This window comes from Oncorhynchus kisutch, linkage group LG17 (genome assembly GCF_002021735.2).
Source record: "Oncorhynchus kisutch isolate 150728-3 linkage group LG17, Okis_V2, whole genome shotgun sequence".
Lineage (NCBI taxonomy): Eukaryota > Metazoa > Chordata > Actinopteri > Salmoniformes > Salmonidae > Oncorhynchus > Oncorhynchus kisutch.
In genome coordinates this window covers 87,999,586-88,014,491 of record NC_034190.2, presented here as the reverse complement: position 1 = coordinate 88,014,491, position 14,906 = coordinate 87,999,586, and the positions used below count along the sequence as shown (strand labels likewise).

Genomic DNA, 14,906 nt, shown 5'->3' with positions numbered 1-14,906 from the left:
GGACAGAGGGAGGAAGGGGAGGGAGGACAGAGGGAGGACAGAGGGAGGAAGGGGAGGGAGGACAGAGGGAGGATAGAGGAAGAGAGGAATGATGGGGCGGGAGGACAGAGGGAGGAAGAGAGGAATGATGGGGGCGGGAGGACAGAGGGAGGAAGAGAGGAATGATGGGGCGGGAGGACAGAGGGAGGAAGAGAGGAATGATGGGGCGGGAGGACAGAGGGAGGAAGAGAGGAATGATGGGGCGGGAGGACAGAGGGAGGAAGAGAGGAATGATGGGGAGGGAGGACAGAGGGATGATGGGGAGGGAGGACAGAGGGATGATGGGGAGGGAGGACAGAGGGATGATGGGGAGGGAGGAATGATGGGGAGGGAGGAATGATGGGGAGGGAGGACAGAGGGATGATGGGGAGGGAGGAAGAGAGGAATGATGGGGAGAGAGGACAGAGGGATGAAGAGAGGAATGATTGGGAGGGAGGACAGAGGGTTGAAGAGAGGAATGATGGGGAGAGAGGATAGAGGGATGATGGGGAGGGAGGATAGAGGGATGAAGAGAGGAATGATGGGGAGGGAGGACAGAGGGCTGAAGAGAGGAATGATGGGGAGGGAGGATAGAGGGATGAAGAGAGGAATGATGGGGAGGGAGGATAGAGGGATGATGGGGAGGGAGGACAGAGGGATGAAGAGAGGAATGATGGGGAGGGAGGACAGGGTTTGAAGAGAGGAATGATGGGGAGGGAGGATAGAGGGATGAAGAGAGGAATGATGGGGAGGGAGGATAGAGGGATGATGGGGAGGGAGGACAGAGGGATGAAGAGAGGAATGATGGGGAGGGAGGACAGGGTTGAAGAGAGGAATGATGGGAGGGAGCACAGAGGGTTGAAGAGAGGAATGATGGGGAGGGAGGACAGAGGGTTGAATAGAGGAATGATGGGAGGGAGGACAGGGGGATGAAGAGAGGAATGATGGGGAGGGAGGATAGAGGGATGAAGAGAGGAACGATGGGGAGGAAGGATAGAGGGATGATGGGGAGGGAGGATAGAGGAACAATGGGGAGGAAGGATAGAAGGATGATGGGGAGGGAGGATAGAGGAATGATGGGGATGGAGGACAGAAGGATGAAGAGAGGGATATTCAGTGTTTATGCATTATTGGTTGGTTTGGGTTATGTTGTATGAGTTTGGAAGGTTGTAATCGCTGATTGGTTAGACAGTGACTTGGGACCCTCTGATTGGTCTAGACAAAGTGCTAGTTTTGAGGATTCTGAATTCAGCAATCTGATTGGTCTAGACCAGGAGTTGACAACACGCATGCCAAAAATGACCCGTGAGTGTTTATTTTTTTTAAATTGTGTTTTTAGTCTTTTATGTTCAACAATAAAACATTTAACATTTATTTATATATTGTTCAGAAAACTTTGAAATAAAATTACCGTGCCGACATTTGGGGAACCCTGGTGAAGACAGTGATGTGGTAGAATCTGATTGGTCTAAACAGTGATGTGGTAGAATCTGATTGGTCTAAACAGTGATGTGGTAGAATCTGATTGGTCTAAACAGTGATGTGGTAGAATCTGATTGGTCTAAACAGTGATGTGGTAGAATCTGATTGGTCTAAACAGTGATGTGGTATAATCTGATTGGTCTAAACAGTGATGTGGTAGGGGCTCCCAGGGATGTGTTGTTCTCCCCACTTCACTACCAGGATGTACTCTCCCTTCTCCTTGAGCTGGTAGCTGACGTTATAGACACGGTTCCCAAGATGCTTCACTAGAACTTCCTCACAGGGAACCCTGGGCCCGTCCACACCCACCAACAGCATGTTACGACCTGGAGGGAGGACGGTGTTAATACACACACTGACCCTAACCCTGGGCCCGTCAACAATCACCAAGAGAAAAATTGAAAATAATAGATGTTTATTTCTCCATTTGCATTGCTCAAAGACACAATGACAGTAGGAAGGGTTAGAGATAGTAGGACACAATGGCAGTAGGAAGGGTTAGAGATAGTAGGACACAATGGCAGTAGAAAGGGTTAGAGATAGTAGGACACAATGGCAGTGGGTAGGGTTAGAGATAGTAGGACACAATGACAGTAGGAGTTAGAGATAGTAGGACACAATGGTAGTGGGTAGAGTTATAGATAGTAGGACACAATGGTAGTGGGTAGAGTTAGAGATAGTAGGACACAATGGCAGTGGGTAGAGTTAGAGATAGTAGGACACAATGGTAGTGGGTAGGGTTAGAGATAGTAGGACACAATGGCAGTGGGTAGGGTTAGAGATAGTAGGACACAATGGCAGGGTTAGAGATAGTAAAACACAATGGCAGTGGGTAGAGTTAGAGATAGTAGGACACAATGGCAGTGGGTAGAGTTATAGATAGTAGGACACAATGGTAGTGGGTAGAGTTAGAGATAGTAGGACACAATGGCAGTGGGTAGAGTTAGAGATAGTAGGACACAATGGTAGTGGGTAGGGTTAGAGATAGTAGGACACAATGGCAGTGGGTAGGGTTAGAGATAGTAGGACACAATGGCAGGGTTAGAGATAGTAAAACACAATGGCAGTGGGTAGAGTTAGAGATAGTAGGACACAATGGCAGTGGGTAGAGTTAGAGATAGCAGGACACAATGGCAGTGGGTAGGGTTATAGATAGTAGGACACAATGGTAGTGGGTAGGGTTATAGATAGTAGGACACAATGGTAGTGGGTAGAGTTATAGATAGCAAGACACAATGGCAGTTGGTAGAGTTAGCTGGACACAACGTCCTGAGATATTAATTGTCAAAGCTCTACGGTTGCCAGCTGACATCCCATCAGATTTCTCTTGTCTTCCCTGTGATTGAACCTTGCAACACTCCATATATTAACCTGTCTTTTAAACAGGATAGAATACTCACACACACACCAGAGACTAAACACACACACAGCAGAGACTAAACACACACACCAGAGACTAAACACACAGCAGAAGACTAAACACACAGCAGAAGACTAAACACACACCAGAGACTAAACACACACAGCAGAGACTAAACACACACAGCAGAGACTAAACACACACAGCAAAGACTAAACACACACAGCAAAGACTAAACACACACAGCAGAGACTAAACACACACAGAGACTAAACACACACAGAGACTAAACACACAGCAGAGACTAACACAGCAGAGACTAAACACACACCAGAGACTAAACACACACCAGAGACTAAACACACACAGCAGAAGACTAAACACACAGCAGAAGACTAAACACACACAGCAGAGACTAAACACACACAGCAGAGACTAAACACACACAGCAGAGACTAAACACACACAGCAGAGACTAAACACACACAGCAGAGACTAAACACACACAGCAGAGACTAAACACACACAGCAAAGACTAAACACACACAGCAGAGACTAAACACACACAGCAGAGACTAAACACACACAGCAGAGACTAAACACACACAGCAGAGACTAAACACACACAGCAAAGACTAAACACACACAGCAGAGACTAAACACACACAGCAGAGACTAAACACACACAGCAGAGACTAAACACACACAGCAGAGACTAAACACACAGCAGAGACTAAACACACACCAGAGACTAAACACACACAGCAGAAGACTAAACACACAGCAGAAGACTAAACACACAGCAGAAGACTAAACACACAGCAGAAGACTAAACACACAGCAGAAGACTAAACACACACAGCAGAGACTAAACACACACCAGAAGACTAAACACACACAGCAGAGACTAAACACACACAGCAGAGACTAAACACACACAGCAGAGACTAAACACACACAGAGACTAAACACACACAGCAGAGACTAAACACACACAGCAGAGACTAAACACTGTAACCTGAGAGAGCTAGAGGGTCAGATACCACAGACTAAACACACACCAGAGAGCTAGAGGGTCAGATACCACAGACTAAACACACTGTAACCTGAGAGAGCTAGAGGGTCAGATACCACAGACTAAACACACACCTGCTTTGCTGCAGTCGACGCTGAAGTTGTTCTTCTGGTCGATAAAGCCCTTTGATAGGCCGAGCCCCTTGGCTGTCACACCGCTGGCGTCCGATTGGCTGGGAGCTCCCTGGTGGGAGTAGCTGACATGGCGAGTCATGGCATCGACCATGACGCTGGACGTCTCATGGTTGCTATGGCTACTGACCCGCTTGGAGCCTGGAAGAGAGACAAACAGGGAGAGAGTGGGAGGGAGATGGGGGTTAGAGAGAGAAAGAGGGAGAGAGAGGGGGGGGTTAGAGAGAGAGATGGGGGTTAGAGAGAGAAAGGTTAGATTGAGGGGTCGGTATATGTGCGTATCTGTCCACTGTCCAGGTCCCTCACCAGTGATCTTGGCCTTGAAGGGGGATCCTACGATGTGATAAGGTCCTCCGTATCTGATGGAGATGAAGTAGTTTCCTGGAGCCATGGGGGTGTAGGTCACCTTGTAACCCTCCGGACACTCAACACAGTCCACCTTCCCCTTGGAGGGGCCGTCGATGGTCACAGCCAGGGCCCCGGGTCCTGCTGTACTGGTGTTAACCACGAACTCACAGGCTGTACCTACAGAGAGAAGGACAGAGATATGTTTTACATTCTATTTTGGTCATGTAGCAGACACGTTTATTCAGAGAAACTTTCAGTCAGTGGGTTCAACCAGCACATATAGTCAGGGGCGGAACTAGAGTGAATCACTCTAATTATCACTCTATACACCGCATTTCACTGTGAGGTCTACACCTGTTGGTTAAGGGCTGGTCAGTCAGCATTTCACTGAGGTCTACACCTGTTGGTTAAGGGCTGGTCAGTCAGCATTTCACTGTGAGGTCTACACCTGTTGGTGAAGGGCTGGTCAGTCAGCATTTCACTGTGAGGTCTACACCTGTTGGTGAAGGGCTGGTCAGTCAGCATTTCACTGTGAGGTCTACACCTGTTGGTGAAGGGCTGGTCAGTCAGCATTTCACTGTGAGGTCTACACCTGTTGGTTAAGGGCTGGTCAGTCAGCATTTCACTGTGAGGTCTACACCTGTTGGTTAAGGGCTGGTCAGTCAGCATTTCACTGTGAGGTCTACACCTGTTGGTTAAGGGCTGGTCAGTCAGCATTTCACTGTGAGGTCTACACCTGTTGGTTAAGGGCTGGTCAGTCAGCATTTCACTGTGAGGTCTACACCTGTTGGTTAAGGGCTGGTCAGTCAGCATTTCACTGCGAGGTCTACACCGGTTGGTTAAGGGCTGGTCAGTCAGCATTTCACTGTGAGGTCTACACCTGTTGGTGAAGGGCTGGTCAGTCTGCATTTCACTGAGGTCTACACCTGTTGTACTCAGCCTTTCACTGTAAGGTGAAAGTTGTACTCGGCGCATGTGACAGATAAAATTTGATTTGATTTGAGGTTCAAATCCAGGCTCTGGTTGGGCCACTCAAGGATATTCAGAGACTTGTCCCGAAGCCACACTGCATCTTGGCTGTGTGCTTAGGGTCATTGTCCTGTTAGAAGGTGAACCTTCGCCCCAGTCTGAGGTCCTGAGCGCTCTTGAACAGGTTTTCATCAAGGATCTCTCTGTACTTTGCTACACTCATCTTTGCCTTGATCCTGACTAGTCTCCCAGTCCCTGCAGCTGAAAAACATACCCACAACAAGATGCCGCCACCACCATGCTTCACCGTAAGGATGGTGCCAGGTTTTCTCCAGATGTGACACATGGCATTCAGGCCAAAGAGTTCAATCTTGGTTTCATCAGACCAGATAATCTTGTTTCTCATGATCTGAGAGTCTTTAGGTGCCTTTTGGCAAACTCCAAGTGGGCTGTCATGTGCCTTTTACTGAGGAGTGGTTTCCGTCTGGCCACTCTACCATAAAAGGCCTGATTGGTGGAGTGCTGCAGAGATGGTTGTCCTTCTGGAAGGTTCTCCCATCTCCACATAGGTACTCCAAATCTCTGTCAGAGTGACCACCAGATTCTTGGTCACCTCCCTAATCAAGGCCCTTCTCCCCCGATTGCTCAGTTTGACTGGGCCGCCAGCTCTGGGTGGTTCCAAATTTCTTCCATTTAAAAATGAAGGAGTGGCCTCCCGAGTGGTTCATCATAGTGCTAGCTGTGCCACTAGAGATCCTGGTTCGAGTCCATGCTCTGTTGCAGCCGGCAGCAACCGGGAGACCCAGTGTCCTCCAGGTTAGGTGAGGGTTCGGCCGGCACGGATGTTCTTGTAACATTGTGCACTAGCAGCTCCTGTGGCGGACCGGGCGCAATGCACACTGACACAGTCTCCAGGTGTATGGTGTTTTCTCCGACACATTGGTGCAGCTGGCTTCTGGGTTAAGCGGCAGGGCGGCTTGGCTGGGTTGTGTTTTGGAGGATGCATGGCTCTCGCCTCTCCCGAGTCCGTACAGGAGTTGCACTGATTGGACAAGACTAACTACCAATTGGATACCACGGAATTGGGGAGAAAGGGGGTAAAAAAAAAGAAGATTAATAAAATTTAAAACTATATTAAAAAAAGAATTATGAGGCCACTGTGTTCTTGGGGACCTTCAATGCTGCAGAAATGTTTTGGTACCCTTCCCCAGATCTGTGCCTCGACACAATCCTGTCTCGGAGCGCTACGGACAATTCCTTCAACCTCGTGGCTTGGTTTTTGCTCTGACATGCACCTGTCAACTGTGGGACCTTATCAGGTGTGTGCCTTTCCAAATCATGTCCAATCAATTGAATTTACCACAGGTGGACTCCAATCAAGTTGTAGAAACATCTCAAGGATGATCAATGGAAACAGGATGCACCTGAGCTCAATGAGTCTCATATCAAAGGGGTCTGAATACTGATGGAAATAAGGTATTTCTGTTTTTTATTTAAAAACCCCCAGAAATGTCTATAAACCAGTTTTTGATTTGTCAATATGGGGTATTGTGTGTAGATTGTTGATTTATATAGTACATTTTTAGAATAAGGCTGTAACTTAACAAAATGTGGAAAAAGTCAAGGGGTCTGAATATCTTTTCACACTATCACTGATTTAGCTAATAGCTGCCTTATTTAGGATTTCTACAACAGTAAGGTGTTAGTTACCAGTGGTTCCTCCCTCTAACCCAGCTCCGTATGCGGTCACCCTGCCTGGGTCTCCAGCCTGTCCCGTCTCCCCAACTCTGATTTGGAAAGGACTGTCAGGGATGTGGCTGTCGTTGAACTTCACATCGATCAGATACAGACCGTTCTCTCTGGGAATGAACATCACAGCATATTTATCTGGAGGAGAGGAGAGTGGGATGGGAGGGAAATCAATTATACATCTGTTGTCAAAGTATGTTTAAACTCAGTCTGGTGTCCATGGTGACTGTGCTCTATCTCTCTAACAGACCAACTGTGTAGTAGTTTATTAGAGTGTAGTGTGTACTTGCTGTTCCTATCTGGATCAAAGTAGTATTGTGTAGTATATTGTAGTATTGTGTAGTGTAGTTACCTTGACTAGCTCAGTAACACCGTGTAGTATAGTAAAGTATAGTATTCTGTAGTATATTGTAGTATTGTGTGGTAGTAGTTACCTTGGTCTAGCTCAGTAACACAGTATATTGTAGTATTGTGTGGTAGTAGTTACCTTGGTCTAGCTCAGTAACACAGTATATTGTAGTATTGTGTGGTAGTAGTTACCTTGGTCTAGCTCAGTAACACAGTATAGTGTAGTATTGTGTGGTAGTAGTTACCTTGGTCTAGCTCAGTAACACAGTATATTGTAAAATTGTGTGGTAGTAGTTACCTTGGTCTAGCTCAGTAACACAGTATAGTGTAGTATTGTGTGGTAGTAGTTACCTTGGTCTAGCTCAGTAACACAGTATATTGTAAAATTGTGTGGTAGTAGTTACCTTGGTCTAGCTCAGTAACACAGTATAGTGTAGTATTGTGTGGTAGTAGTTACCTTGGTCTAGCTCAGTAACACAGTATATTGTAGTATTGTGTGGTAGTAGTTACCTTGGTCTAGCTCAGTAACACAGTATAGTGTAGTATTGTGTGGTAGTAGTTACCTTGGTCTAGCTCAGTAACACAGCAGCCCTCCAGGGCTCCGGAGGGGCTGTGGACTTTAGCGTCAATCTGTCCCTTCGCTCCGTTCAGGCTCACAGCAAAGGATGCTGGGTGATTGACCTTCAACCCGAACTCCTGCTCAGATACAACTCACGATCAACACAACTAAACAACTACACAACAACAACTACACAACAGCTAGACAACAACTACACACACTGGACATCTACACAACAACTAGACAACAATAACTACACAACAGCTAGACAACAATAACTACACAACAGCTAGACAACAACAACTACACAACCTCATAGCAACCACACAACAGCTACACAACAACTACACAACAACTACACGACAACTACACGACAACTACACGACAACTTCAGAACAGCTAGGCAACAACTACACAACAACCACACAACAACTAGACAACTACACAAATACTAGACAACAACTGGACAACAACTACACACATAATGGACATCTACACAACAACTAGACAGCAACAACTACACAACAACAACTACACAACAGCTAGGCAACAACAACTACACAACTACACACCAACCACACAACTACACAACAACCACACAAATACTAGACAGCAACTACATAAACACTAAACAACTACACAACAATCAGACAACTACACAAAATTACACAACAACTACGTACCTACACAACAACAACTACACAACAGCTAGACAACAACAACCACACAACAACTACACAACAATCACACAAATACTAGACAGCACCCCAGCAACTAGACAACTACCAGACAACAACTAGATCACAATTAGACAACTAGACAACATCTACACAAATAGACACCAACTACACAACTAGACAAATAACAACAACTAAACAAGAAACAGACAACTAGACAACTACACAACTAGACAAATAACAACAACTAAACAAGAAACAGACAACTAGACAACTACACAACTAGACAAATAACAACAACTAAACAAGAAACAGACAACTACACAACTACACAACTAGACAAATAACAACAACTAAACAAGAAACAGACAACTAGACAACTACACAACTAGACAAATAACAACAACTAAACAAGAAACAGACAACTAGACAACTACACAACTAGACAAATAACAACAACTAAACAAGAAACAGACAACTAGACAACTACACAACTAGACAAATAACAACTAAACAAGAAACAGACAACTAGACAACTACACAACTAGACAAATAACAACAACTAAACAAGAAACAGACAACTAGACAACTACACAACTAGACAAATAACAACAACTAAACAAGAAACAGACAACTAGACAACTACACAACTAGGCAAACTACACAACTAGGCAAACTACACAACTTGGCAAACTACACATCAACTAGATGCTTACTGTGCATTTTACTTTAGTTTAGTTGCTTTGGAAATGTCTGCACATGTTTCCCATGCCAATAAAGCCCTTTAAATATAATTGAGAGAGAGAGAAGCCCCAACCAAGGAGGGCCTACAGCAGCACCTAGATCTTCTGCACAGATTCTGTCAGATCTGGGCCATGACAGTAAATCTTAGTAAGACATAATGGTGTTCCAAAAAAGGTCCAGTTGCCAGAACCACAAATACAAATTCCATCTAGACACCGTTGCCCTAGAGCACACAAAAAACTAGGCATACCTCGGCATAAACATCAGCGCCACAAGTAACTTCCACAAAGCTGTGAACGATCTGAGAGACAAGGCAAGAAGGGCCTTCTATGCTGGATCGAATCCCCGAGCTGACAAGGTAAAAATCTGTGGTTCTGCCCCTGAACAGGGCAGTTAACCCACTGTTCCTAGACCAGTTAACCCACTGTTCCTAGACCAGTTAACCCACTGTTCCTAGACCAGTTAACCCACTGTTCCTAGACCAGTTAACCCACTGTTCCTAGACCAGTTAACCCACTGTTCCCAGACCAGTTAACCCACTGTTCCTAGACCAGTTAACCCACTGTTCCTAGACCAGTTAACCCCTGTTCCTAGACCAGTTAACCCACTGTTCCTAGACCAGTTAACCCACTGTTCCTAGACCAGTTAACCCACTGTTTCTAGACCAGTTAACCCACTGTTCCTAGACCAGTTAACCCACTGTTCCTAGACCAGGTAACCCACTGTTCCTAGACCAGTTAACCCACTGTTCCTAGACCAGTTAACCCACTGTTCCTAGACCAGTTAACCCACTGTTCCTAGACCAGTTAACCCACTGTTCCTAGACCAGTTAACCCACTGTTCCTAGACCAGTTAACCCACTGTTCCTAGACCAGTTAACCCACTGTTCCTAGACCAGGTAACCCACTGTTCCTAGACCAGTTAACCCACTGTTCCTAGACCAGTTAACCCACTGTTCCTAGGACCAGTTAACCCACTGTTCCTAGACCAGTTAACCCACTGTTCCTAGACCAGTTAACCCACTGTTCCTAGACCAGTTAACCCACTGTTCCAAGGCCAGTTAACCACGTTCCTAGACCAGTTAACCCACTGTTCCTAGACCAGTTAACCCACTGTTCCTAGACCAGTTAACCCACTGTTTCCTAGACCAGTTAACCCACTGTTCCTAGACCAGTTAACCCACTGTTCCTAGACCAGTTAACCCACTGTTCCTAGACCAGTTAACCCACTGTTCCTAGACCAGTTAACCCACTGTTCCTAGACCAGTTAACCCACTGTTCCTAGACCAGTTAACCCACTGTTCCTAGACCAGTTAACCCACTGTTCCTAGACCAGTTAACCCACTGTTCCTAGACCAGTTAACCCACTGTTCCTAGACCAGTTAACCCACTGTTCCTAGACCAGTTAACCCACTGTTCCTAGACCAGTTAACCCACTGTTCCTAGGCCAGTTAACCCACTGTTCCTAGACCAGTTAACCCCACTGTTCCTAGACCAGTTAACCCACTGTTCCTAGACCAGTTAACCCAATGTTCCTAGACCAGTTAACCCACTGTTCCTAGACCAGTTAACCCACTGTTCCTAGACCAGTTAACCCACTGTTCCTAGACCAGTTAACCCACTGTTCCCAGACCAGTTAACCCACTGTTCCTAGACCAGTTAACCCACTGTTCCTAGACCAGTTAACCCACTGTTCCTAGACCAGTTAACCCACTGTTCCTAGACCAGTTAACCCACTGTTCCTAGACCAGTTAACCCACTGTTCCCAGACCAGTTAACCCACTGTTCCTAGACCAGTTAACCCACTGTTCCTAGACCAGTTAACCCACTGTTCCTAGACCAGTTAACCCACTGTTCCTAGACCAGTTAACCCAAACAAACACCATTGTAAATACAACCCATATTTATGTTGATGTATTTTCCCTTTTGTACTCTGCACAAAACTGTATATAGACAAATTACTTTATTAATTTGGAGTGTAATGTTTACTGTAAAAAAAAATAAGTTTATTTCACTGTTGTTTATTATATATTTCACTTGTTTTAGCAGTGTACACATATTTTCCCATGCCAATAAAGCACTTTGACTTCATTGAATTGAGAAAAGAGAGAGGAGACAGAAAGTGAGAGAGAGTGAGAGAGAGAGAGAGAGAAAAGAGAAAGAAGAGTGAGAAAGAGAGAGATAGAGAGAGAGAAGAGAAAGAAGAGAGAGAGAGAGAGAGAGAGAGAAGAGAAAGAAGAGTGAGAGAGAAGAGAAAGAAGAGTGAGAAAGAGAAAGATAGAGAGAGAGAAGAGAAAGGAGAGAGAGAGAGAGACAGAGACAGAGAGAGAGAGAGAAAGAAGAGTGAGAGAGAGAGATAGAGAGAGAGAAGAGAAAGAAGAGAGAGAGAGAGAGGGAGAGAAGAGAAAGAAGAGAGGAGAGAGAGAGAGAGAGAGACAGAGAGAGAGAGAGGAGAGAGACAGAGAGACAGAGAGATAGCGTCCATTTCAACTTCTTTAACCCTTTAGCACCTAGAGAAGGGGAGGAGCGGTGGAGTGAGGGGAGGGAAAAGGAAGGTGGGGGGCTGTTGAGAGCCTTTAGATTGAGGCACGAGAAACACACACATCTTTACTATCCCACAAACCCTTGCACCAGCGCGACCCTACACCTGACCTCTAACCACTAACCCACTGAGAACCTCTTGTTGTGCTCAACAGAAACCTGCTGCGATGGTCAGACTAGATACAGACCAATTACTGTTGTTGTAATTATACTGTAAATGTCCTGTAATGTATAGGATCATTAGCAGGGCTATTTTAATTTATAATAATTGTATATAATAAGTGTTGACCTGTCTGTCTCTGTCTGTCTGTGTCAATCTCCCTGCCTCTCTGCCCCTCCCCCGGCTGCTGCATTGTGGGTAGCGTAGTCCTGGGTGTGTGTGTGTCCCTGAGTCTCACCTGAAGACCGGCAACAGTGAGTCGTCTGGCGTCATCAGAGGGTGACGCCACGGGAACCACGAAGGGACTGTCAGGGATGTGCTCTTCGTTGAAACGGACAGACACCTCATAGTTTCCTGCAACGCACACACACACTACGTTAGATACACACACTGTTAGAAACACACACCTTTATATACACAAAATGTTACACACACACCTTTAAAATATTAGTTTTAGAGTGAGATGTAAAGGTGGAGACAGAGAGGAAGGGTTCATGTCTCCAGGGTGGTCTGGAGACAGAGAGGAAGGGTTCCTGTCTCCAGGGTGGTCTGGAGACAGAGAGGAAGGGTTCCTGTCCCCAGGGTGGTCTGGAGACAGAGAGGAAGGGTTCATGTCCCCAGGGTGGTCTGGAGACAGAGAGGAAGGGTTCATGTCCCCAGGGTGGTCTGGAGACAGAGAGGAAGGGTTCCTGTCCCCAGGGTGGTCTGGAGACAGAGAGGAAGGGTTCCTGTCCCCAGGGTGGTCTGGAGACAGAGAGGAAGGGTTCCTGTCCCCAGGGTAGTCTGGAGACAGAGAGGAAGGGTTCCTGTCCCCAGGGTGGTCTGGAGACAGAGAGGAAGGGTTCCTGTCCCCAGGGTGGTCTGGAGACAGAGAGGAAGGGTTCCTGTCCCCAGGGTGGTCTGGAGACAGAGAGGAAGGGTTCCTGTCCCCAGGGTGGTCTGGAGACAGAGAGGAAGGGTTCCTGTCTCCAGGGTGGTCTGGAGACAGAGAGGAAGGGTTCCTGTCCCCAGGGTGGTCTGGAGACAGAGAGGAAGGGTTCCTGTCCCCAGGGTGGTCTGGAGACAGAGAGGAAGGGTTCCTGTCTCCAGGGTGGTCTGGAGACAGAGAGGAAGGGTTCCTGTCCCCAGGGTGGTCTGGAGACAGAGAGGAAGGGTTCCTGTCTCCAGGGTGGTCTGGAGACAGAGAGGAAGGGTTCATGTCTCCAGGGTGGTCTGGAGACAGAGAGGAAGGGTTCATGTCCCCAGGGTGGTCTGGAAACAGAGAGGAAGGGTTCCTGTCCCCAGGGTGGTCTGGAGACAGAGAGGAAGGGTTCCTGTCCCCAGGGTGGTCTGGAGACAGAGAGGAAGGGTTCATGTCCCCAGGGTGGTCTGGAGACAGAGAGGAAGGGTTCCTGCTCCCAGGGTAGTCTGGAGACGGAGAGGAAGGGTTCATGTCCCCAGGGTGGTCTAGAGACAGAGAGGAAGGGTTCCTGTCCCCGGGGTGGTCTGGAGACAGAGAGGAAGGGTTCCTGTCTCCAGGGTGGTCTGGAGACAGAGAGGAAGGGTTCATGTCCCCAGGGTGGTCTGGAGACAGAGAGGAAGGGTTCATGTCCCCAGGGTGGTCTGGAGACAGAGAGGAAGGGTTCCTGTCCCCAGGGTGGTCTGGAGACAGAGAGGAAGGGTTCCTGTCCCCAGGGTGGTCTGGAGACAGAGAGGAAGGGTTCCTGTCCCCAGGGTAGTCTGGAGACAGAGAGGAAGGGTTCCTGTCCCCAGGGTGGTCTGGAGACAGAGAGGAAGGGTTCCTGTCCCCAGGGTGGTCTGGAGACAGAGAGGAAGGGTTCCTGTCCCCAGGGTGGTCTGGAGACAGAGAGGAAGGGTTCCTGTCCCCAGGGTGGTCTGGAGACAGAGAGGAAGGGTTCCTGTCTCCAGGGTGGTCTGGAGACAGAGAGGAAGGGTTCCTGTCCCCAGGGTGGTCTGGAGACAGAGAGGAAGGGTTCCTGTCCCCAGGGTGGTCTGGAGACAGAGAGGAAGGGTTCCTGTCTCCAGGGTGGTCTGGAGACAGAGAGGAAGGGTTCCTGTCCCCAGGGTGGTCTGGAGACAGAGAGGAAGGGTTCCTGTCTCCAGGGTGGTCTGGAGACAGAGAGGAAGGGTTCATGTCTCCAGGGTGGTCTGGAGACAGAGAGGAAGGGTTCATGTCCCCAGGGTGGTCTGGAAACAGAGAGGAAGGGTTCCTGTCCCCAGGGTGGTCTGGAGACAGAGAGGAAGGGTTCCTGCTCCCAGGGTGGTCTGGAGACAGAGAGGAAGGGTTCCTGTCCCCAGGGTGGTCTGGAGACAGAGAGGAAGGGTTCATGTCCCCAGGGTGGTCTGGAGACAGAGAGGAAGGGTTCCTGCTCCCAGGGTAGTCTGGAGACGGAGAGGAAGGGTTCATGTCCCCAGGGTGGTCTAGAGACAGAGAGGAAGGGTTCCTGTCCCCAGGGTGGTCTGGAGACAGAGAGGAAGGGTTCCTGTCTCCAGGGTGGTCTGGAGACAGAGAGGAAGGGTTCATGTCCCCAGGGTGGTCTGGAGACAGAGAGGAAGGGTTCATGTCCCCAGGGTGGTCTGGAGACAGAGAGGAAGGGTTCATGTCCCCAGGGTGGTCTGGAGACAGAGAGGAAAGGTTCCTGTCTCCAGGGTGGTCTGGAGACAGAGAGGAAAGGTTCCTGTCCCCAGGGTGGTCTGGAGACAGAGAGGAAGGGTTCCTGTCCCCAGGGTGGTCTGGAGACAGAGA

At 47.9% G+C, this 14,906-nt stretch overlaps 1 protein-coding gene across 1 annotated transcript in view; it reads right to left on the bottom strand.

Moving 5' to 3' along the window:
- Positions 1–1,003: 1,003 nt before the first annotated feature.
- flna (filamin A, alpha (actin binding protein 280)) overlaps positions 1,004–14,906 on the bottom strand; it is a 155,670-nt gene continuing 141,767 nt past the window's right edge. Inside the window, exons 36-41 of the mRNA XM_031793366.1 lie at positions 12,399–12,514; positions 8,044–8,176; positions 7,094–7,270; positions 4,373–4,591; positions 4,010–4,207; positions 1,004–1,826 (exon numbers count right to left, since the gene is read on the bottom strand). Of these exons, the coding sequence (XP_031649226.1) occupies positions 1,642–1,826; positions 4,010–4,207; positions 4,373–4,591; positions 7,094–7,270; positions 8,044–8,176; positions 12,399–12,514 (1,028 nt within the window). The 3' untranslated portion in view covers positions 1,004–1,641. The remainder of the gene's footprint in view (positions 1,827–4,009; positions 4,208–4,372; positions 4,592–7,093; positions 7,271–8,043; positions 8,177–12,398; positions 12,515–14,906) is intronic.